Source organism: Electrona antarctica (genome assembly GCF_951216825.1).
Source record: "Electrona antarctica genome assembly, chromosome: 6".
Lineage (NCBI taxonomy): Eukaryota > Metazoa > Chordata > Actinopteri > Myctophiformes > Myctophidae > Electrona > Electrona antarctica.
Window position 1 is genome coordinate 1,150,289 of NC_136811.1, and position 22,847 is coordinate 1,173,135.

At 44.9% G+C, this 22,847-nt stretch overlaps 1 protein-coding gene across 1 annotated transcript; it reads left to right on the plus strand.

The window, feature by feature from the left end:
- Positions 1–1,818: 1,818 nt before the first annotated feature.
- rnf115a (ring finger protein 115a) lies at positions 1,819–22,249 on the plus strand. Its single transcript, XM_079503262.1, has 9 exons — positions 1,819–1,946; positions 8,274–8,332; positions 9,789–9,843; positions 11,578–11,963; positions 12,379–12,447; positions 15,791–15,863; positions 18,267–18,360; positions 19,050–19,165; positions 20,429–22,249. The coding sequence occupies exons 1-9, from the start codon at positions 1,869–1,871 to the stop codon at positions 20,543–20,545; spliced, it is 1,047 nt and encodes a 348-aa protein (XP_079359388.1). The 5' UTR covers positions 1,819–1,868; the 3' UTR covers positions 20,546–22,249.
- Positions 22,250–22,847: the final 598 nt, after the last annotated feature.

Sequence of the window (22,847 nt, forward strand, 5' to 3'; positions counted from 1 at the left end):
CACAAACAATATTTTGGACCAAACAAATAATTGTTTGGTCTCCAGGTATCAGTGCTGCTGAGGCATGCCTCTCGCGTCCCGTGAATGCAACACTTCCTTCTGAATCTGTCACTACTTTGTCTCTAGGCCGGTCATAATTATTACGCTATTATTACCTGATCATTACCTGATTAATTATTACCTGATCGCAAATGCTTGAGCTAATCACATCACTAATTATTTCTTCGGCCCCAAAAATTGCGTTTGTTGTCATGATTTGTCACGACTCGAGCTGGATTTGTCCGCGGCGTAAACGTCTTTAAATAAATACTTTCTGAAATGTCTATGAGGAAAATGAACGGAGAATCATTTCCTGGTCCATGGTAAGGGGCGGGACTGCGACGCTCTATACCCTTTACTTTTCACTAGCATGACTGAAGAAATAATTAAGTAACAGAATATAGGATGTGCTTAACCCATTTTGACCTGGGAACGATTCTACAAATGTCTTCTAAATCCTAACAGTTTTCTGAAAAACCTCATGTTGCTATGTCAGTCGTTCGTTCATGTCAGGGACCACCAAGATTATAATTATGTAATTGGCCGCCGACCCCCATCTGAAAATATGTAGTTTCCAGGGACCCCCCCCCCCCAGAAGCAAAGATTTGAGTTAAAAATGTTTGCTCTGAAAGAATATATATTCAAACATTTTTTACGTTACATTTTTACGTTTCTTCAAAAATACAAGCTCGTATGAGCTTGTAGGTCTGCTATTTTTCAATAGCTAAAGTATAACATAATGCCTTCAAACACCAAAAGGGGTTCCCGTACAGAATGGGGTAAATTCATATTTAGAAAATGTTTCAGATGTTAAACATTTCTGAGATGATGGAATGGTGATGGATGATGATGGTCATGGAAGGGGAACCTTCTGAAAGCTTGATGGGCAAAGATAATCAACTTCAAAATCTGAAAAAAAAGAAAAACGGTCAAAATGACCTCTCAGTCATGCTATGGATCCCTTGCCTTGACTCCTTCAAAACCGCTCTCAAAGAGCACCTACGGACGAAACTGGCCCCGTAAATAATTAAAGTCTGAGTCCCCCCCCCACCCCCTTTTCCCCATACTGTACATGTTTTTCCCTTTTTTAATACTTTCTTTATATGATGATTTACTGTTTTATTATAGAAGTACATTCTATTTGTATGTCTCTATAAATGTTCTGATTAATTGAAAATGGCAGGTGGACCCTATGTTGTAAACAAGTGTGAGTGCTTTATCATTATGGTGTCGTCCACAACAAAGTTTTGGTATTGACTTATGCTTTTGTTTGAAATGTATATAGGCTACCCACTCTACACACTGTGAAATAAAAATGTCAATAAATCAATCATGAATAGTTGAGTCATTAAGACCCCTCTTCCCATATGTTTTTTTCTTCCCATTCTACCTGATCATCTACGATGATTTCCTGTTTTTGATTATATAGACATGTATATTTGTACGTCTCTAAATGTTCTGATGATTTCAAAAGGGTGGACCCTGTTGTAAAACAAAGCGTGTCGTCCACAGTTTTGTATTGAGTTGTGCTTGAAATGTACTGTAATTCTGCAAACTGTTAATCAATCAATCAATCAATCAATCAATCAATCAATCAATCAATCAATCAATCAATCAATCAATCAATCAATCAATCAATCAATCAATAAATCAAAGTTGCTTCTTTTGGTCTTGTTTTGGTAGACCTGGTTGCTTGTTTCAGTCTCACAACCTGGCAACACTTGGCAAAGTGGACGAGCACGGAAGGAAGGAAGGAAGGAAGGGAGGGAGGGTCACGTGACCTCCGTCAGCTCGGGGGGGAGGGGTTGAGGAGGAGGAGAGAATCCAAGATGGCGGAGGCTGCAGCGGTTTCCCCGCATCGCTTCTTCTGCCACTGCTGTAAGGGAGAAGTCAGCCCCAAGCTGCCGGTCAGTCTGCTCTGCTTTCAAGGGGTTTCCTTCGCCGTTTAGTCGGGGCTGGCTGTCAGCTCCGTCCGGCCCGGCCGGGGGGTGGGATAACACCGGGTTTCTGTCGCTTAGCTAGAGACGCTAGCTCGCTAGCCTTAGCTGTGTAGCAGCTATGGCTACATATACATACAGGGGCCTGTCTGTCTTGCTCTGTCTGCTGTTTTGTTCTTGTCTGTTTAGATGTTGTTGTTATGTTGTTGCTTTTTAAACACGCTACATTCCAGTCTACATGTCCAGGAGCCGCAGTGTGAGGAGTGTGGCTTGTTGTTGTCCGTGCAGCGGTCTCTCTCTCGCTGGCTGTGGTCTGTTTTAGAAAGTTGGCATTTGACAGCCAGCTGTATCGTACTGTATGTAAACACAACACACGTACATGGTGGTAACTGTACTAGTAGTAGCGTTGCAGCTGCTAACACGATGTCCTCTTTACTCATCTGTGTGTGTGTGTGTGTGTGTGTGTGTGTGTGTGTGTGTGTGTGTGTGTGTTAGCCGCAATTTGCAACGCTAGATTTGTATTAAGTGGTGCATCACTTCATTAAGTAGCTTTGTGTGTGGCTGCCTGGCTGGCTGTCTGGCTCATTGGGTCTGAGTTTTCAAAACCAAGTGTCACTGTTGTGCAGCCTAACACACATACATATTAACTGTATATATGATGATTTCAGGTGTATCAGTACAGTAGAGGGACCCCCACGGTAACTGTCATTTCTCAACGCTTGTATTTAACAACGTTAAACTCAACAACATTGGTAAAAGCTATGCAGATGTGTCAATAATTCTAACCTCAGCCCTGACAAGCATTCAAGACTGGCTTATAGATTCATGTCTGCTCTTGAAATCCAAAAAGACAGTCTGCATGGCCTTCTCCAAAAGACCAGTTGTGTTAGAGTCCTCGGGTGTGTTTCTGGGTGGAGAGGAGCTTGACCTTGTGCCATAATTCAAGTACCTCGGAGTCATATTAGACTCAACCCTAACCTTTAAAAAACATGTGAAGAAAGTCACTAATACGATTAAATTCAACCTTCAAAATTTTAAACAAATTAGACCATTCCTGACAGTTGGAGCGGCCAGATCGTATCTTCACTGTATGATCCTATCACACATTGAATACTGTTTCACAAACTGGTCTTGCACAGGTGTGACTAGTACTACTCTCAAACCCATAGAACAGCTCTACAAGAGTCCGCTCAAGGTGTTTGACAGGAAGCCCCACTCATATCATCATTGTAACATCCTCCGGAGGCTCAATTTTTTGTAGCTTTGATAACTTTAAAATTTTCAAACGGGCTGGGGTTATATACAAGACCCTACATGGTCTGTGCCCCCCCCCCCCCCCCCCCCTAAGTGAATTCATTAAACGAAAGCCCGATAGGGGAATCAGTACCAGAGCAACCACTCGAGGAGACTGCGAAGTGCTCTCAGTACAGGGTTGTGTAGCCTTCCTCTGCGTATAAGGGATTGTGCTACATTTCCCTCTTTTAAATACAATCTGAAAAAATGGTTGCTTGAAAACCAAAGCTGCAACATTCATGATTGTTTTAGGTGTATTTTTTTTTTTATGTAAATGTATTCCACTGTTTTTCCGTTTTGTGTTTCTTGTGAGGACTGCGGATGAAAATTAGCAACTGTGCTATATCCGGTGTATTTACGTCCATGTGACGTCCATTAATATGCATTGTCCTGTCCAAATAAACAAATAAAGTAAAAGCAGCTGTAGGCCAAGCTTGAATTATCCTCTTTCAATCTGCCAAGCTTTTGTTTCATAAAGATCCACATGTTATGAGCTACTATCTGTCAATACATTCTCTGCAGGTGATTCTTTTTGGAGTGTTGGAGTTTGGAAGCACTCGTCGCTAGTCACTGAATGGCCCTGCGTACCACCTGTTTCAAATTTGCACATAATGCAGGAGGCATGACCCGTTAATAAAAACGAGTGCTTCCAAACTCCAACACTCCAACAAAAAGAATCACCTGCACAGAATGTCTTGACAGAAAGTATCTCATAACATGTCTACGTGGATTTTTATGAAACAAAAGCTCGGCAGATTGAAAGAGAATAATTCAAGCTTGGCCTAGAGCTGCAATGTTGGTGAGTTTAACGTTGTTTAATACAAGCAGATCGCAAAAGCAAATCGGATGAATGGGGAGTCAATGGAGGGTATTGCAACTCTAGATTCATCCCATTATAAAACAAAATCTAGAGTTGGTGTGTGTGTGTGTGTGTGTGTGTTAGAGACCACTGTTTATTTAGGTTTATTTATTTAGCACGTAGTACAAAAAATAGACAATAACATATCAAAAGAACAAAAATACAATGCAAGGAAGGGAAGAAGCCAGCTGGCTTATTTGGAATCCTTTCCTGTATGGAAGAGGTCATTGATTTAAAACAGATTCAAAGTTCAATTAAGAACAATACAAAAGACTACAAGTTGGCAAAGGGGGGCAGCTGTGCAATAAAGAAATAAAAACACAGACTGTTTCCCAAACATGGGTCCCTTTAGTTTTAAATTATTTCAAAACCTATTCAACAAATATTCCCCCCCCAAAAAAAACATTTTCATGATTTCCGTAAAAGTCAATGAATTAGAAAACAAATGTTTAAGGATGGTTCCTTGGGCGACATCAAATTTCTCTTTTGGGTCTCAAGCTAAAAATGTGGGAACCTGTGAGTGTGCGACGTGCATAGTGTGTGTGAGTGAGTGTGAGAGAACTAGACACACACACACGCACACACGCACAGGCTGGCCTACTGTGTCAGTAGGCCAGCCTACTGTGTCAGATATTGTAGTTAAACCTGCCTGCCTGCTCTCCAGGTATCAGTGCTGCTGAGGCATGCCTCTCGCGTCCCGTGAATGCAACACTTCCTTCTGAATCTGTCACTACTTTGTCTCTAGGCCGGTCATAATTATTACGCTATTATTACCTGATCATTACCTGATTAATTATTACCTGATCGCAAATGCTTGAGCTAATCACATCACTCCTGACTGTAACCCCAGGTTTCCAGAAGGTGGCATACCTTCCATATCTTTCATTCACAGGAAACAAACGTAGGCTTATATCTTGTGCCACCCCATACCTCTTATCCCTAAACTTATTTTGCCATTTATTTTTGTCTCCACCAGGCCGAAGGCATGGGGAGAGAGTATGTTTTGCACTCCGTCCGTGTGTGTGTGTGTGTCCGTGTGTGTGTCCGTCCTTCCGTCCGTCTGTTACCAGCTAATCTCCGGCACCGTTAACCCGGTCGATGCCAAACTTTGCACACACACTCCCTGGTTGCCAACGATGAACCTCTGTCCAACATTTTCCAGAACGGCCTGTTATAGCGCCACCATGAGGCAGCTTTTCACATTTTTTACCTAAAACTGCACCGATCTGCGTGAAACGTTGCATGCACACTCCCTACAGGCCAAGGACAAACCGTTGACCTGCATTTTCCGCATCTGCCTTTTATAGCGCCACCAGTAGGCCGACTTTTGTAAAACACATTTTTTTATATTACTCCTCCAGATTCTGTCCAAAAATCTCACAAATCGTTACACACTATCTCTATGGTCATGTGCTCAAGTCGGATCGGTCCGATATTTCATATTCCATCCTAATTGGCTATAATTAGCTTTCACAGTTTGCAAGATTGCCCCGTTTTGAACAAAAGCCTCAAATCATGAACGCAGCATGCAATTTACGTGAAATTTTTCACACATTTTCTTACTAGGCTGAGGAATATATCCCACCCTTTTCACATTGGCCTGTTATAGCGCCACCAACAGGTTGATTTTTGCAAAACAAATTTTTGGAACAAAATGCCTCAAAAACATGTTTATATTAATCCTAAACATTTTGCCAAACATCTCACACAGTCCTATCCTCCTGCTGGAGACCTGTGCCCAGAAAGGCACTTTTTCTAGATTTTACTATTTTGAAAAACCTTTTAAAATAGTTCAAATAGCCGATCTACAAGCTCACAACGTGTCGATGTAGAGCAGCTAGTTGAACTATTTTAAAAATGTTTTTCAAAATAGTGGTTGGTATGTAGGAAGGTAAAAAAAAATCACACCCGTGTGAAGTAAGTGAAGTCCGTGTGGGGGTCCCGGAACATCCAGACCCCCATGAACGCACCCAGGGGGCCGGGCCGGTTCCGGCGAGCCACCCCGCGTCCAAAATGGTCGAGAAATGACAGAGTTACCGTGTGGGGGTCCCCGGAACATCCAGACCCCAAGGAATGCGCCCAGGGGACCGGGCCGGTTCCGGCGAGCCGCCCGCGTCCGAAACGGTTGAGAAATGACAGTTACCTTTTGGGGGTCCCCAGGGTCCCTCTACTGTACTGATACACCTGCATTCATCATATATACAGTTAATATGTATGTATGTGTGTGTTAGGCTGTGACACTTGGCAGTGACACTTGGTTTTGAAAACCAACCAAATGCTATTTTCGTGCTCAGACCCAGCCAGGCAGCCACACACAAAGCTACTTAAAGCAGAAATAACATGCATTTTAAAACTGTTTTTAATATTTAATATCATATTGTCTATGTCCCTCAAACTTATTTCTAATGTTTTGAGCCTCAAGCACCACTCTGATATAACCAGTCCTTGTCATTTCTTTCTGGACTTTGAAAGCAGTTTTAGCTGCAATACCACAATGTCCTGAGGTGGTGGGGTTGCTGATATGCAGATTGTTTAATATTTGAGTCATTATAATACTGATGCTAGATAAAACCAGGCTTGTTTCCATTCCATGCCAGCTTGGAAAATCAACAATGGTGGACATTGTAAACAAAGTGGAAATGCAAATTTGTACTGTACTGTACTGTACTGTACTGTACTGTACTGTACTGTACTGTACTGTACTGTACTGTACTGTACAAGCTACCTGGCCTGTGTGTGTTGCAGTGACAACAGTGACACTTGGTGGTCAACAAACGCTATTCAATGTACAGTCAGACTGACATGCACCTCAACACATTTTTGAGCGGTGTACCACGCGCCAATGATGGCTTCGTGTGTCCCTATGTGTCTACGTATGTCCGTCTGTCCGTCTGTTTGGGCTATGAAGAGCTGCAATACCGCTCAATAACGCTGCCACAAACGGACAACAGAAGCTATGGCTTTTATGAAAAAAAAATGAAAAAAACGCAGAAAGATGTCTCTTCAGATTTTTGTTTTCACACGCTAAGATAGGGGTTGGGGATCCATCACATTTGAAACCGTTTTCCGGAACCGGTTTTTTACCACACTGTCGGAGAGCACGTCTGCTTTACAGTGACAATACCGGCGGAGGTTCTTCTTTATTTCAAGGACCACCATAACTGAGCAGTGGAGTGCACAGATAGATACAAGGGGTGCTAGAGCACCCCCTGCCCTTTTGGCAATGTGCCCTTTTGAAAAAAAAGAAAAAAATAAACTTTTTTTTCCCCTTTTTTTTTTTTTTTTGATTTTTCAAAAATAGCAGACCTACAAGCTCATAGTGCGCCCGAATGGCGCGCTATGAGCTTGTAGATCTGCTATTTTTCAATAGCTAAAGCATAACATAATGCTAACACCAAAAGGGGTTCCTGCCCAAAATGGATTAAGGCAACCGGCCGGTTCCACGCGCTGCACAAGGTGCCCTTTTTTAACTTGAGCACCTGCCCCTCTAAATGTCTGCACGCCACTGTAACTGAGAGACTCCGAGTCGGCTGCATAACCGGAGACACACACGTGATCAGATTTGACTGAGAGCCTGTCATCGTGCAACCTCCACCTTTTCACCAGAGGAGGAAAAACTGAACTTATTTGTTATCCAAAATGAGTTAATAGCACAGGCAGACTCTTCACAAACATGTAGCTAGGTGTAATGTTAGAGACCACAGAAGTGAACCTTTCAAGCTCGTTTTCTCAACTCGCCGTTTCTCTGCAAGACATTATACTCTATAAGCCATATCTCCAAAGCTATGATTCCCTGCTTCCATATGACATGGGGAAAAAAGAATAATAATCCAATGACAGGCTCCCATTCACGGTGGGTCACATGCGCGGTATGCGCGTGACATCATCATCATACCCGGAAGTTATGCGGGAATGCCTACTGAGTGGCAAAAAACAAATTTCTGGCAGCCCATACATCCAAACAGAAAAGTCCTATTTGATTGCATTGCATGACTTCAAACAACAATAAATTAACTTCGCCACTCGATTTGCCACTCGATCTGCCTGGGTATACCCTCTATTATGACCGTCGGACACCTTCTCATATGCGTTCCCTGTTCAGATCTGCCTGCCTAATGTCAGCAACCTCTTCTCTCTCTTCCCAGGAATACATTTGTCCCAGATGTGACTCGGGCTTCATAGAGGAAGTAACGGAAGACTCCAGGTGAGAACTGACTGACTGACCTCTGATCCTTCTGACAGACAACGGAGCAGAAAACGAAGGCAACACTTTCCATGAAACGTGACCAACCGCTGGGACTGAATCTCTTAGTACAATAGACAGTGGACTTGGTGGTGGTTAATTAAGCAATATTTCACGAGGTGGTGTGCTTTACAGCAGTGGTTAGCAAACTTTGCGCCACATTTTCACGATTCTTTTCCAAAAATAGCAGACCTACAAGCTCATAGCGCGGCACTCGGTGCCGCGCTATGAGCTTGTAGATCTGCTATTTTTCAATAGCTAAAGTATAAAATGCTGCTTAAAACACCAAAAGGGGTTCCCGCCCAGAATGGGTTAAAAAAACAAGCTCTCTATCGAACACAACTATGGTGTAAGTAAGGCTTAGAATCACAGGCTGACAAATGTGACAATGAAGTTAGGCATCAGTATGACGTGTCATTTCAATCATATGTACAATATTGTTATTCAGAAATACATTGAATGACAGCCTTCTAATAACAATTCTGATTAAATTGTCTTGCCCACTCCCAGATAAGGGTTAATTGCCGATCACAGATAGGGAGGGTAAATTACGGATCGATTAATTTGGAGTGAATGTCGTCTGATCACCGTTCGGTTTGCCGATTGATCGGAGCGTCTCTGGCAAACGCGCTCCCCACAACGTGACTTAAGGACGGCGCTGAGTCAGTCGTCTCGAGCGAAGTTCGCAACGTCGGGCACGACGACTTGCTCGGTGGCGTCTCTCTTGGCTCGAGTTCGCCTCGGTGTTGATTTTGACAGTAAATTTTGATTTTTAGTTTTAGTCATAGTCTCCCCTTGAATAGTTTTCATTTAGTTTTAGTCCCATTTTAGTCACCGGGAATGTTTTAGTGTTGATGGTTTGACAGTTGATTTAGTCGACTAAAATGGATTTCGGGCGGGCCTTGATGCCGTCGTAATGACTGATTTTACACTTGCTGAAAATTGCAGATCTACAAGCTCACAATGTGTCGCAGCGCGACTCGTTGTGAGCTTGTAGATCTGCAATTTTCAGCATTTCTCAGCATAAAATGACTTATACTAGATCTTGTGTCCACTAGTCCCTAACATTTTAGTCTAGTTTTTATTTGTTGATGAAACTGTTAATATATTTAGCTTGTAGATCTGCTATTTTTAGATTTTTTTTTAAAATGTGGCGCAAATCTTTGAATATATGGTCTTTCAGAGCGAACGTTTTTAACTCAAATCTTTGCTTCTGGGAGGTCCCTGGAACTAAATATTTTGAGATGGGGGGACTGCTACCAAATTCACATATTTTGGGGGGTCCTTGACATGAAAATGTATGAGAACTACTGACATAGAAACAGGGTTTTCCAAAATATTACAGGATTTACAAGAAACTATTTAGAATCTGGTGTCAGGCTGTTTTGTCACCCTTTGTGCTTGTTGTTGCCCTCAGTCTCCTGGAGGGCGGCGCCAACGGATTAGATGACACGGCTACACAGTTTGCAGAGGTACGAGTCACATTGTTGGCAGGGTTGGCAGGGGGTATTTTATCTCTCTTCTCTTTCCCCTCTTCACCCCAATTAGTAGGGATGTCCCGATCCCCTTTTTTCGTTTCCGATCCGATCCCGATACCACAATTTCTGTGTTGGCCGATACCGATACCAGAGAATAATATTTATAATAATACAAAAAGAAAAAAGATCTTATTTTGAAGTCCACCGACCGGGAATAGTGTTTATAGCTATCTAGCTATATACCTCGTGTTGTGTTTATAGCAGACTCCTCACTCAAATGTGCACTTGCAGTTTGGGCAACTCCAAAGCAATCTCCACATGTGGAGATGTTGGGACATGTCCCAACATTTTATTTACCTGCCATAGTGTCGACCCCTTTCCCCATGTGTCGGATTGGTGGTTAGACTGGCATATTTTGCCAATACCGATATGACCAAATAAGGGCCGACCCGATACTTTTCCGATACAGTATCGGGACATCTCTACCAATTAGGCAAGTCAATCTAAGCTAAAAAAGGTGGCGCGACCCAAAGGAAATTGCATTAGCAATCGTTGAAGTTTTTTTTTTAAATAATCTTTAGGGCCATCCAAATAACATAGTTTACATTTTGGATCATGGTAAATTCAGGGGTTGAACGCTGGGTACCATTGTAAACCTGTATAAGGCAAACATTTCACATTTTGAATTGTGCTTTCATGTGACGTGTCAAACTAGGGGTTATTCATGATTCTGAACCCATTCCAAGCATTAGTTTCGCACGAAAAACACGGCCATTGCCGTCTTCACAAATGCGATGACCTCATCACATTTGTGAAGACGGCTATGGCCGTTTATAGCATGCATTCCATAGAAGTGTGTCCTGCACCACAAATAGGCCAATCCACAAGCTCACAACACGCCACAGGTGGCCTATTTTCGGTTATTAGTTATTTCAGTCTTCCAAGAAAACCCATAATGATCTGAAGATATTTCATAAGCGCAAACGCTGAAGCCTCAATCTGCAATTTCTTCAACTGGTTAGCTGTATCGCTACCAAAGCATAATCGTTTTACACACAGTACAGTATGTATATAGATAAGTGTGTAGTAGGAGTTTTCACTTCTAGTGATTTTTACTAGTTGACTGGTTGCCTAGTTTACTAGTCGTATTTGTTTAACTACCCATTATGTAAATAAAAATCACACCCGTGTGAACTGAGTGGTGTAATATAGCCTGTCTGAAGTAATGAAATCATGTCTGACGTAATGAAATCGCACCCGGGTGAACAGGGTGAACATAGCAACCATGCTCATTTTTTTCTGCACAAGTTGTAGGAGTTGTTTACACCACTCAAAAATATATATATTTGTTTGGGGTGTGGGGGGGGGGGGATTTGTACATTCTAAAACTGTGTACATTGGTGAGTGGTGACTATAACTACAATCTAGCTGATCTTGAGGCCTTTTTATAATCAACTAGTCAACTAGTACCAACAAGGTCAACTAGTGGATTTACTAGCCGACTAGTTGCTTAAAGCCCTAGTGTGTACTAGGAGGACAGTGTGTACTAGGAGGACACACACACGGCGCTGATGTTTGGTGGCTTCCAGCGTTCACGCTGGTTTCACACATTACATATACAGCAACATTCTCTTTGAATCGTGAGATTTTATTTAGCTTGAATCCATGCGACAGTAAATGAGTTTTAATCCACGTCTCCTCCTCCTCTCCTCGCCTCCTCTCCTCTAGCTCTGGCACCTCCTGTTCGTGGAGCGACCGTTCACGGTGGACGCCGACAGTCCCGACTCGGAGCCGCGGGTCCCTGGCGTGGGGGGAGGAGGAGGAGGCGGCGGCGGCGGGGGTCTGGGGGGTCTGAGCGGCCTGGGGTCAGTGGGGGGTCTGGGTCTAGGGGGAGGAGGAGGAGGTGGAGGTGGAGCAGGGCCCTTCGGGGGGTCGGTCCCAGCTGGCCTGGGCTCGCCGCTCGGAGGCCTGCAGCTGGGCGGAGGCGTCGGAGGAGCAGGAGGAGGAGGAGGAGGGGAGCACTGGGGGCCCGGCCGCCCGCCTCGCCTCCACACCCAGAGGAGGTATCGGTCCCGCGGCAGCAGCAGACCGGACCGCTCGCCGGCCGTGGAGGGGTGAGTGAGACCAAAATGAGCCCTTAACACCATTCAGGACAGGGGAAACCCCCTTTTTGGAAGCATTATGTTATATACTTTAGCTATTGAAAAAATAGCAGATCTACAAGCATAGCCCACCACAATACAACTTCACCCGGTATAGGAAGTATTTTAGCCATAGTCACACTTCAATTTTGAATCAATTTGTTGCTAAAACCTTGCTAACCCACCCTTTTCGCATTGGCCTGTTATAGCGCCACCAACAGGTGGATATTTTGCAAAACACAAGAAATGGCACCCTTTTCACATTAGCCTATTACAGCGCCACCAGGAGGCCACAACCTGACCTGCCCTGGTGGAGACCTGTGCCCTGTGCACTTTATCTAGTTTTCATTGATATTTATACCGTGTGTTTTGTCTGTCTCTCTCTCAGGATTGTACAACAGTTTCTCGCTGGTCTGTTTGCCAACTCTGGAGTTCCTGGTTCGCCCCCCCTCTCATGGTGAGACGGTTATTGTTAATCTGTTAAAGATGGAATGTCACATTTTTTGTATTTTTCCAGTTTTTCATGTGTCTATGAGGTGACAGTGCCTCATTTTAGACACCCTGGAGTCGTTTTTATGTGCAATGGTGTATTAACTTTGTATTAGGATTTCTTCTGTCAAGGTTGAACCCTTGACAGTCAAACGGGCAGTAATATAGTGACATCACACTATCAGCCCCTCCCCTAACCCCTCCCCCTTTATCATACAACTACAGCTGTGGGTGCGGCTTCAGTTCAGGTGGATCACCACCAAGCCAGGCATACTTAATGAACTGGTGGGCGTGTCCACATAAAAGCATGATTTTAACAAACACTTTTTGGAAAAAAGTTCTTCCTCCTTATATTATAATAATACCTGATGGTCATGTTTTAGGGTGGACAAATTGTGGCACTCCATCTTTAAATATGCTTCACCACAAATGTACAGCATGCTAATTCAGAGATTAAAATGGGGTGCATTTTGCATCCCAAAACGCAGTTTATAGTTAAGGGACGCAATAAAACAGCGACCTCTGCATCCTCGGGATGGATGCAGAGGTCATAGCAGAGGCCATAGCATATTTTGCTATGGTTTTGGTTATAATAATCATTTCTTCTTCTGTTTTCTACATGAATATAACCCCATTATAACCATATACAATGAAATGGGAGTTAAATGCTGCAATTTGTAAGAATGGCAAAAATATGACTCCTAACGTTGTTGAAGTGGGACTCATATAATGTCCCTGGGACTCATCTAAAAGACCATCCCTGCATCCTGGGACTCATTACATTGAACACCATCACTGTAATTCACATAGCATATTGTTTGGACAGGTGCTGGGTACTTTGATGTTTACAATTTAGGCATTTGGCAGACGCTCTCAACCGTTTTAAACAATGGTGTTCCAGATCTCCCTGCCTAGTTTTCACTAACCTTTGAAGAGCCACTGCCGCCGACTTGATCGCTGCTTGTCATGGAAAGCCACTTTTCTGTCAAATTTTTTATCCCAGGATTTTGGTAACCCATTATTTCACCCAAGTGTCAATTATCTAATGTAATCCTGGACGCTACACTTCCTCTGCCAACCTGGGGGGGGGGGGGGACTTCTTTTCACCTGACGGGGGGGGGGGGGGGAGAGAGAGAGTTTCCCCGGCCGGACGTAGCACGTGGAAGGAACACGTTATTCCGACCAGTTCCTTTCCCCCTCCATCAGGCGGCCCGGCTGGCCAGGGGGAGGTAGTTTTAGAGACCAGGATTACTGCATGTTTTTATGTGAGGGTACCTACCCTAGGGGACACGGGGAGAACATGTGAGGGTACCTACCCTAGGGGACACGGGGAGAACATGTGAGGGTACCTACCCTAGGGGACACGGGGAGAACATGCAAACTCCACACAGAAAGGCCCTTTCGCCAACCCCGCCTCGGGTATGGGCACTGATGGAGGACGGAACACGCCCACAGCGTCCCCAGCGGCAATCGAACCCAGGACCATGAAAATCTACTTTTAAAACGGTGTAATCGCTTTTCGTAGTGTTAAAAAATATCCCAAAGTGGCGATCACAACAACAGAGCGGAGGAGGAAAGTGACCCGCCGCCATTGTAGTGCATCGGGCCTCAATTTCCCAGAACCCTTTGCATGTCAGAGCGACGGATGTTTTGGCGACGACGTCATCAAACCGCGTCACCTATCCCAGTCTGTCCGATGGAAACCCTGTATGACTTAAAACGTATTTAGAAACGCAAATTAAACAATGAAAACATAACCTGTGTAAGTTGTTATTGGGAGGGAAGCTGTTCTACAGTCAATTAACTTGTGTAAGTCGTGTTCAGGAGTGTTAAAAGGAACCCTGGTTAATAAGACAAGAGGGGAAAGGAACTGGACACAACTTGGACACTGAGGCATGAAGGAAGCATGAGTTCAAGTCCTTTGCTCTCCCCATGTCCCCCATATATGGGGACTAGGATGGCGGAGGGTGTGTAGAGCCCAGGATCACATTAGATAATTCCATACATTCCATAGGGCTGGACACACATGGACATATGACATCATCAATTTGCGACAGGAGCAGTTCCTATTTAGTGAAAGATTCTCTTTTTATGAAAGAAATCAAATATTTAAGGTGTTTTTATTTATTTTTATTTTAGTTATAGAGCGCATGTATAATGTTTTATGGCATATTTGTCTTATTAGCCAGGTTTCCTTTTATTACAGAGAAACTTACAGTAAGCACAAACAAATCATGCTAAGTAAACAGTGGAATATCTACAAAATGAAACTATACCTATACACTATATGTGTGCTATGTCTACATAAAATGCTATCTAAGTTACCTGGTAATATCCTAGTTTCATTTGCATCACTGCACTATTGTCTGTATATATTGTACTGTACTATGTACTGTACTATATACTGTACTGTACTCTACTTAGTCGACTAGCCCCAGCAAGCATGGTCAGGACCTCGACGAATTAGTACGCCTCAAATGTGGCCAGATCAAGTGAAACCAAGACTAGTCACATCTGGCCCAGAACATCACCTGATTTCAACCAACATACATTTTACCCACTAAGACGGACGTCCCCATGGATGAATCGGAGAGAGTCCGATCGAGGCCAGATCAACTTAACGTCATATCATAACTAGTCAGATCTGGCACAAAATAAACTAAAGATCATCCCCATATGGGCCGTGATCTGGCCTATAGTCCTGAACGTAAAGCTCATCCCCATATGGGCTGTGATCTGGCCTATAGTCCTGAACGTAAAGCTCATCCCCATATGGGCTGTGATCTGGCCTAGTCCTGAACGTAAAGCTCATCCCCATATGGGCTGTGATCTGGCCTATAGTCCTGAACGTAAAAAGATCATCCCCATATGGGCTGTGATCTGGCCTAGTCCTGAACGTAAAAAGATCATCCCCCATATGGGCTGTGATCTGGCCTATAGTCCTGAACGTCACCGGAGGACGCCATCATGACGTCATTTGGCGTGCTGGGGCTATATTTCATGCTATTTACTCTGATGATCTCTCACTGTGTCAGTCGCTCTGGATGAGACTGTGTGCTAAATGCCATTCGGCTATCTCTTGTACACTGTCTGTCTCTCAGCTGTCCTACTGTCTGTCTAATAAGTGTGTGTGTGTGTGTGTGTGTGTGTGTGTGTGTGTGTGTGTGTGTGTGTGTGTGTGTGTGTGTGTGTGTGTGTGTGTGTGTGTGTGTGTGTGTGTGTGTGTGTGTGTGTGTGTGTGTGTGTGTGTGTGTGTGTGTGTGTGTGTGTGTGTGTGTGTGTGTGTGGGGGGGGGGGGGTGCTGCTTTCAGGACGGGGATGTTGCACTCCAATCCAGGGGACTATGCGTGGGGACAGGGAGGTTTAGATGCTGTCATAACACAGGTACCCACAAATCACATGACTCATCTCTGTGTGTGTGTGTGTGTGTCATAGGCATGCAACGATTCACTCATTCTGGATTCATGATGCCATTCTCACAAATGATGTTCACCAAAATGAGATTGCAGACAAATTAGGACTGCGATGCTCATTTTAATTATTCCAGCTTTAACCCATTTGTACCCGAGGACAATTCTTTAAAAAATGTCTTCTAAATCCTAATAGTTTTCTGAAATCCCTATTATGTTTCTATGTCAGTGGTACGCAACCTTTTTCATGTCAAGGACCCCCAGAATTATCTGTATTTGGCCACGGACCCCCATCTGAAAATATGTTGTTCCAGGAACCACCCCCAGAAGCAAAGATTTGAGTAAAAAACGTTATATATATAAAAATATATATTCCAATTTTGCGCCACATTTTCACGATTTTTCAGAAATGGCAGACCTACAAGCTCGTAGCGCACCACTCGTGGCGCGCTATGAGCTTGTAAATCTGCAATTTTTTAACAGCTAAAACATAACATAATGCTTAAAACAAGGGGTTCCCACCCAAAATGGGTTAACTCACCAATACGCAGCCATTCACTTCCTGGTTTACGGCAAGGATAGTCTAAGAAGGATGAGACGCGAAGACCGTACGGGCGACGCCATGTTGCTTTGGAAGGAAAGAAACATGCGCAGTTGTGCATGTCCAACTTCCTGGTCTCAACTGCGCATGTTTCTTTCCTTCCAAAGCAACATGGCGTCGCCCGTACGGTCTTCGCGTCTCATCCTTCTTAGACTATCCTTGGTTTACGGCAAGGAAGCTTTGAGAAGGAAGAGAAGTAAGTTGTCACGTGACTGGGCTGCGACCCCCCCGACACTCCACTTTCATGGACACTTTCATGGGAGCCAAACTCACACCGGAAGTGCCATGAATACATGGCAGTGAATGGAGCCAGCTGGACCAGCTCATAACAAACATTATTTATGAACAATTGAGACCTTTGTCGCTTAATCGGTTCAGTAATATAAAAGAAGACATATCACAGGTTGTTTTCTAATCACTTACTTTTCGATGAATCGAGATTTGGCTGCCAGACAGGAAACGGTGGGAAGTCTTGCGATACTACGTTCAGAACTTCAGAAAGGTACTTTGTGCTCTTTAGATACCAAATAAATACACAGTCTACACATCGAAAAGCAACACAGCAGACAATAATGTGTTACATGTCTTCTGTTATTTTCCAGAAGTGATTACTTTACAAAAGGTCTCAGTCATTCATAAATAATAATGTTTGTTCATGAGCTGGTCACTGAGCTCTCATTGACTCCAGTGCATTCTGCCAAACTTCCGGGTAGTTTGGCTCCCATGAAAGTGTCATGGCGCAGCCCAGTCACGTGACCACTTCTCTTCCTTCTCAAAGCTTCCTTGGTTTACGGGCCGTCAATCTTCCTTATTTGCTGTGAATCTAGGGAGCTGTCCGTGGCTTTGATCAGAACGCCGATGTTCTGTCCTACATTCACACACCAATGGCGGAGGAAACCATGCAAGGCACCAACCTGCACATTGGGAGCAATTAGGGGTTCAGAGTCTTGCTCAAGGACACTTCGACACTTAACCCATTTTGGGGCGGGAACCCCTTTTGGTGTTTTAAAGCATTGTTATACTTTAGCTATTGAAAAATAGAAGATCTACAAGCTACAAGCGTGTAGGTCTGCTATTTTTTAAAAGTCGTGAAAATGTGGTGCAAATCTTTGCATATATTCTTTCAGAGTGAACGTTTTCAACTCAAATCTTTGCTTCTGGGGGGGTCCCTGGAACAACATTATTTTCAAATGGGGGTCGGCGGCCAATTACATAATAATTCTGGGGGTCCTTGACATGAAATAGTTTGAGAACGACTGACTGTATCGTCCTCGGGTCTAAATGAGTTAAGCCCAAACAAAACCTTTTAAAAAACCGTTTTGTCCCGACCCGACCCTTTGGTGTGGTTTGGGCTTAACTCCGGGGTGGTCCACAGGGATCGATCCGGGAACCTATACCGGTTCTCAAGCGCCCGCTCTATACCTCCTGAGCCACTGCCTGGATAATATTTTGTGTGCGTGTACGTGTATGACACTACAGCATATTAACCCATTTTGGGCGGGAACCCCTTTTGGTGTTAGCATTATGTTATGCTTTAGCTATTGAAAAATAGCAGATCTACAAGCTCATAGCGCGCCACTCGGTGGCGCGCTATGAGCTTGTAGATCTGCTATTTTTGAAAAATCTAAATCTCTACGGCTGACATAGAAACATAGCTTTTTCAGAAAACTGTCAGGATGTAGAAGACATTTTTAGAATCTGATTTCTGGTCAAAATGGGTTAATGTGTGTGTGTGTGTGTGTGTGTGTGTGTGTGTGTGTGTGCGCGTGTGTTCAGTTGCTAGGACAGTTTGAGAACACCGGTCCTCCTCCAGCAGAGAAGGACAAGATCTCGTCGCTCCCAACAGTCAACATCTCTCAGGAACAAGCAGGTGTGTCTCGTCGTCCTCACGTCGTTTCAAACCGTCATTAAATCAAACTTAAAAAGTCATCGTTAATGTGTGTGTGTGTGTGTGTGTGTGTGTGTGTGTGTGTGTGTGTGTGTGTGTGTGTGTGTGTGTGTGTGTGTGTGTGTGTGTGTGTGTGTGTGTGTGTGTGTGTGTGTGTGTGTGTGTGTGTGTGTGTGTGTGTGTGTGTGTGTGTGTGTGTGTGTGTGTGTGTGTGTGTGTGTGTGTGTGTGTGTGTGTGTCTGCGTGTGTGTGTGTGTCTGCGTGTGTGTGTGTGTCTGCGTGTGTGTGTGTGTCTGCGTGTGTGTGTGTGTCTGCGTGTGTGTGTGTGTCTGTGACTGCGTGTGTGTCTGCGTGTGTGTGTGTGTCTGTGACTGCGTGTGTGTGTGTGTCTGCGTGTGACTGCGTGTGTGTGTGTGTCTGCGTGTGTGTGTGTCTGCGTGTGTGTGTGTGTGTGTGTGTCTGCGTGTGTGTGTGTGTGTCTGCGTGTGTGTGTGTGTCTGTGACTGCGTGTGTGTGTGTGACTGCGTGTGTGTGTGACTGCGTGTGTGTGTGACTGCGTGTGTCTGTGACTGCGTGTGTGTGTGTGACTGCGTGTGTCTGTGACTCTGTGTGTGTGTGTGTGACTGCATGTGTGCGTGCGTGTGTGTGTGTGTGCGCGCTCCCCCATGCAGACTGCTGTATGGAGTGTCCTGTGTGTAAGGAGGACTTCATGCTGGGAGAGGCAGTCAGACAGTTGCCTTGTAATCACTTCTTCCACTCAGACTGTATAGTGCCCTGGCTGGAAATGGTGAGGACAAACTTTCTCTCTCTAAATATCTGCATGTTTTTTTATAATCACTTCTTCCATTCAGACCAGGGGTGGGGCAACTTTGACGATGGCAAGGGCCAATATATTTACACACTCACTCCAGAGGGCCACATTGCATATTTAGCCGATCTACAAGCTCAAAAAGTTTTGAGCTTGTAGATCGGCTATTTTTGCTATATTTGAATTGAAAACCTGAATAATTTTTTGCTATTTTTGAATTGGAATCCTGAAAAAGTAACCATTTTATTGAATTTCAAATCCATTTAGTTAAAGTTATGTTAACTTTATGAACTGTTAACATAACTACATTGGACACAAAAATACAATAACATTTTAATACTAGTCATTAAGTACTAGTCATTTTAATACTAGTCATGAAGTAATTAAAGCGAGTTTGGAATTGTAACAGCTGAAATCAATAATGTATCAGTATTCTGATATTAACATGCGGGCCGCATTGAGTGAAGGTGGGGGGCCGCATGTGGCTTTGAGTGCATGCACTCAAACTTTATTATTGATCATGCGCGACGTCATGAAAGCATTTGTAGGTCAGACAGGCAATACTATAGTATGTATGTATGTATATAACATGTATATATAAAGTAAACCAACCTAGATTCCTAGCATTTATTCATTACATCTTGTGTAGGCCTACATGTGCGTACATATTTTTGCTCTGGATGGGTGGCGGGTGCGTTCCTGTGGGTCAGTACAGTGACAGTACATAGAGGGTAGGCTACAGTAGAGGGACCCCCACACGGTAACTCCCTCATTTCTCAACCGTTTCGGACGCGGGGCGGCTCGCTGGAATCAGGCCGGCATCCTGGGTGCCTTCCTGTGGGTCCCCACTTCAAATATGATTACTTTGGGGGGGGGTCACAGCCTGAAAAGGCTCCTAAAAATGCTAACCTTATATTAAACACACATAGATACGGAAGATGCTGGTTATTATTCAGAATGAATCATGTCTTGTTTACATGTGAGTGCAGTTTCCATTGCATCTTATGAGAGGCAGGGTTCTTGTGCTGCCGGTATGCGCGCGCACGCTGGTGCTTATCAGTGTGACGTCGTCAAAGGCGTCTATATATCTTCATGTAAGCTGGCTTCCATTGAACATGAATGGTAGCTTTGTAGCTGCCATTGTTGAACCCAGGATTATGGAGAATTAATTTAAATTCTATCTCCCCCCCCCCCCCTCTCTCTCTCTCTCTCTCTCCCTCTTTCTCTCTCTCTTTCTCTCAGCATGACACGTGTCCGGTGTGCAGGAAGGGGTTAAACGGGGAGGACAGCAGCAGTCAGCTTCCGTCAGAGCCGTCCCCCTCCACGGACCCCCGGACACAGGAGAGATGGTCCTTCTGAGTCCCCCACCACACACACACACGCACACACACACCCTTCACGGACCCCCGAACACAGGAGAAATGGTCCTGAGACCCCCCCCCCCCCCCCACACACACACACACCCTCCACAGACCCCCGAACACAGGAGAGATGGTCCTTCTGAGACCCCCACCACACACATGCACGCACGCACGCACACACACACACACACACACACACACACACACACACACACACCACCCTCCACGGACCCCCGAACACAGGAGAGATGGTCCTTCTGAGACCCCCACCACACACATGCACGCACGCACGCACGCACACACACACACACACACACCCACCCTCCACGGACCCCTGGACACAGGAGAGATGGTCCTTCTGAGACCTCCCCCCAAACAAACAAACACACACACCCTCCACGGACCCCCTGGACACAGGAGAGATGGTTCTTCTGAGGCCTCCCCCCAAACACACACACACACACACACATACCCGCGCCAGAGCCATAGAGTAAGACAGAGTTACGACAACTCCGTTCACTTCACGGGGCTTCAGTATAAAAATCAAAAATCAAATGGCGGCTCTTCCACATAGGAAAAGAGAAGGGAACCCGCACTGGCCGCACACTCACATGCTCCAAAAGGCTCTTCTACGTAGACTTCTGTTGAGAATGGGGACATAACGGGAAGTTTACTGAATGCATCGGAGTCTATATGGGGCTCGCGCGAGTGCATGAACCACGCCCCCCCTCGGTGTCGCAACTCTGTCTATACTCTATGGCTCCACCCGCCACACACACACACACACACACACACACACACACACACACACACACACACACACACACACACACACACACACACACACACACACACACACATCACACGCCCTCGTTCATGCAGCCTCGTGTTTTAACTTGTTTAAAAGGATTTTGTTTTTTTTTGTTTTTTTTTTACAAACCCATTTAGACCAGATAGTGTCTCTTGAGGTGAGATCTCGTCCTTCATTACCACACACCCTCTTCTTCCTCCTCCTCCTCACGTTAAAATGCACTGCTGTAGCAACACTGTTTGTTAATGCGCGCGCACACACACACACACACACACACACACACACACACACACACACACACACGCGCGCAGATGCACCAGCCATCGTGTCAAGCCCGTAAATCAGGATCTTAACCCATTTAGGACTGATGTCGAAATTTAAAAAAAATTGTCTTCTAAATCCATGAAATACCTCCATGTTTCTGTATCAGTGGTCCTCAATATTTCATGTCAAGGACCCCCAGAATTATGTATTTGGCCGCCGACCCCCATCTGAAAGTATGTTGTTCCAGGAACCCCCCCAGAAGCAAAGATTTGAGTTAAAAATGTTGGCTCTGACAGAATATATATTCAAAGATTACAGTGCCACATTTTCACGATTTTTCAAAAATAGCAGACCTACAAGCTCGTAGCGTGCCACTCGGTGGCGCGCTATGAGCTTGTTGATCTGCTATTTATCAATAGCTAAATTATAACGATGTTTAAAAAACCAAAAGGGGTTCCCGCCCAAACTGGGCTAAGAGTAGCAGCGCACATGAACCACTGAAACACTCTGTCCTTTAGTGAAAAGGACCTGAAAACATTTGTTTATTGTTGTCATGAGTTGTCACCATGCGAGTTGGCTTTGTTCCGAGGCTTACAAGGTCTTTAAATAAATACTTTCTGAAACGTCTATGGGGAAAAAAATTAATTCTCTTCCGGGCCGCTTGTCGGGGGTAGGACTGCAAAGCTCTATACTTCATGGACCCCCAAATTGACACTAATTAGCCCGCAGACCCGCAAACCTATTTTATTTTTTGCGGTGTAAATTCATGCCTTACTTTGGTGTAGCCTGGCCCAGCCAGCGTGCTTTCTGGTCTAGAGGGGCGGGTAGCTTGGCCCAGCCAGCGTGCTTTCTGGTCTAGAGGGGCGGGTAGCCTGGCCTAGCCAGCGTGCTTTCTGGTCTAGAGGGGCGGGTAGCCTGGCCCAGCCAGCGTGCTTTCTGGTCTAGAGGGGCGGGTAGCCTGGCCCAGCCAGCGTGCTTTCTGGTCTAGAGGGGCGGGTAGCCTGGCCCAGCCAGCCAGCGTGCTTTCTGGTCTAGAGGGGCGGGTAGCCTGGTCCAGCCAGCGTGCTTTCTGGTCTAGAGGGGCGGGTAGCCTGGCCCAGCCAGCCAGCGTGCTTTCTGGTCTAGAGGGGCAGGTAGCCTGGCCCAGCCAGCGTGCAAATTTTCACTCCCACTCCTAGACCAAGGTTAATTAAAAGAGGTTAGGAAGCGAAGACTCCATGTTGCT

What these genes read in the sequence shown, in the direction of transcription:
- rnf115a (XM_079503262.1), top strand. Translation starts at nt 1,869, where the DNA reads ATGGCGGAGGCTGCAGCGGTTTCCCCGCATCGCTTCTTCTGCCACTGC. An exon ending in CGGCTACACAGTTTGCAGAG is followed by an intron (nt 9,844 to 11,577) that starts GTACGAGTCACA and finishes CCTCTCCTCTAG; the next exon opens with CTCTGGCACCTCCTGTTCGT. An exon ending in CGCTCGCCGGCCGTGGAGGG is followed by an intron (nt 11,964 to 12,378) that starts GTGAGTGAGACC and finishes TCTCTCTCTCAG; the next exon opens with GATTGTACAACAGTTTCTCG.